The sequence below is a fragment of the Apaloderma vittatum genome, unplaced genomic scaffold, assembly GCF_000703405.1.
Source record: "Apaloderma vittatum isolate BGI_N311 unplaced genomic scaffold, ASM70340v1 scaffold29600, whole genome shotgun sequence".
NCBI classification, from domain to species: domain Eukaryota; kingdom Metazoa; phylum Chordata; class Aves; order Trogoniformes; family Trogonidae; genus Apaloderma; species Apaloderma vittatum.
This window is the reverse complement of record NW_009694413.1, coordinates 4,074-5,622: the sequence shown is the minus strand read 5'-3', so window position 1 is coordinate 5,622 and position 1,549 is coordinate 4,074. Positions and strand designations below refer to the sequence as shown.

The following is a 1,549-nucleotide window of genomic DNA, read 5'->3' as shown; positions in this document are numbered from 1 at the left end:
TTGTCCCCACTCTAGCCGAGAAGGTGACTTCACTGGGGAAGGACTGGCACCGTCCCTGCCTACGCTGCGAGCGCTGCAGCAAGACGCTGACCCCGGGGGGCCATGCTGAGGTAAGGGTTGTCCCAGCCCCCAGGGCCCTGGACAGCCCCTGCCTTTGGAAGAGGGCAGGGCAGGGCTGGAAGGAGCAGCTCCTGCAGCCTGGGGGGCTGGAACGTGTCCTGGGGACTAGCCTTTCCCCAGCCCTCCGCCCTGGGTGACGTGCTTCTCTCTGCCCCTCACAGCACGATGGACAGCCGTACTGCCACAAGCCCTGCTATGGGATCCTCTTTGGGCCAAAGGGTGAGTGCCTGGGGGTGCATGGGGTGAGCATCTGGTCCAGGGACATGCACCCCACCTGGGCTGCCACTCTCGATGCTCATGCCACCACCCAGAGGGGACATCTCCCTGGAGCATGCCACCTTTCCGCCTGGATCTTCACCCTCCTTCATCTTGCCCTCATGCAGGCGTCAACACCGGAGCTGTGGGAAGCTACATCTACGACAAAGACCCCGAGGCGAAGAACCAGCCCTAGAAGGCGTCTCCCTACCCGCCTGCCTGCTTTTTTTTTCTAACCTCCAGCTCACAGCCGGAGCAGACCCTGGCCACGGAGCTGTGCTCTCTCTGCTGTCTCTACTCCGGGCAGGATGGCCCTGCCCGCTGGGTTATATATCATAGTCTCTAATATAAGCTTCAGTGTTTAAAGGTAAAGGTAGAAGGTGTCTCTGGTGGTTCCCAATGCGCTCTGTCCTCCCTGGCCCTCCCACCACTCCCTCAAGTGTGAGAGGCAGTGGGGCAGGTGTGGGGACATCACTGTGTGCAGGATGGCACCTGAGGGGCTGAGAGTGAAGGGAGTCCTGCTGCAGAAGGGTGTTCGCTGCAACCCCCCCGGCATGGAGGGTGGTGGATTCAGGGTCTGGCACCACCTCCCTGTATCCCCATCCTTGCCACCCTCGAGGCATCCCTGTACGTACACCCAGGCAAGTGCTCAACCAGCTCAGTGGGTTGGTGGCTGCCCCCAAGCCTGATCCCCCACAGTGGCAGAGCTCATGCCAGGGGGGCATCCGGTGGCCACAGCCCTGGGGGCGTGGGGGGCTCCCCACCCGCGGAGGGCAGAGCGCATTGGGCTGGCGGCTTGGCGGCGGGACACCCGCCTGCTTCCCAGAGCCAGAGATTTCTCGTTGTCGTTGTTTATTTATAAGCAGTTGTAAATGTGCCCCTTGCTTTGGAGAATGACACGTGCCCCCCAGTCTCACCCATTTTTCCCCCTTCCTGTGCACACCCAGCCCTGCTGCTGCCCAGGAGGCCGGGAAGGGGACTGGTGCAGGGGACCCGCCGGGGTGGCAAGCCCTGAGGTGCCAGCACCCAGCTCTCTCTGGGCTCCCCATGCTGCCGCGGGGCTGACTTTTGTTATTTGCTGACAATAAAGGTTTTGAGAGATGTGTTGTGTGGCTCAGCTCTGGGCAGAGATGGAGGAAGCTTTGTGCACTGAGCAGGATCCCTCTGGTCCTGG

General features: G+C 61.8%; 1 protein-coding gene across 1 annotated transcript in view; it reads left to right on the top strand.

Moving 5' to 3' along the window:
- CRIP2 (cysteine-rich protein 2) overlaps positions 1-571 on the top strand; it is a gene marked incomplete at its 5' end in the record, with an annotated part of 3,201 nt that extends 2,630 nt beyond the window's left edge. Inside the window, 3 exons of the mRNA XM_009867602.1 lie at positions 16-110; positions 282-339; positions 504-571. Coding sequence (XP_009865904.1) covers positions 16-110; positions 282-339; positions 504-571 — 221 coding nt within the window. The remainder of the gene's footprint in view (positions 1-15; positions 111-281; positions 340-503) is intronic.
- Between the last annotated feature and the right edge of the window lie 978 nt (positions 572-1,549).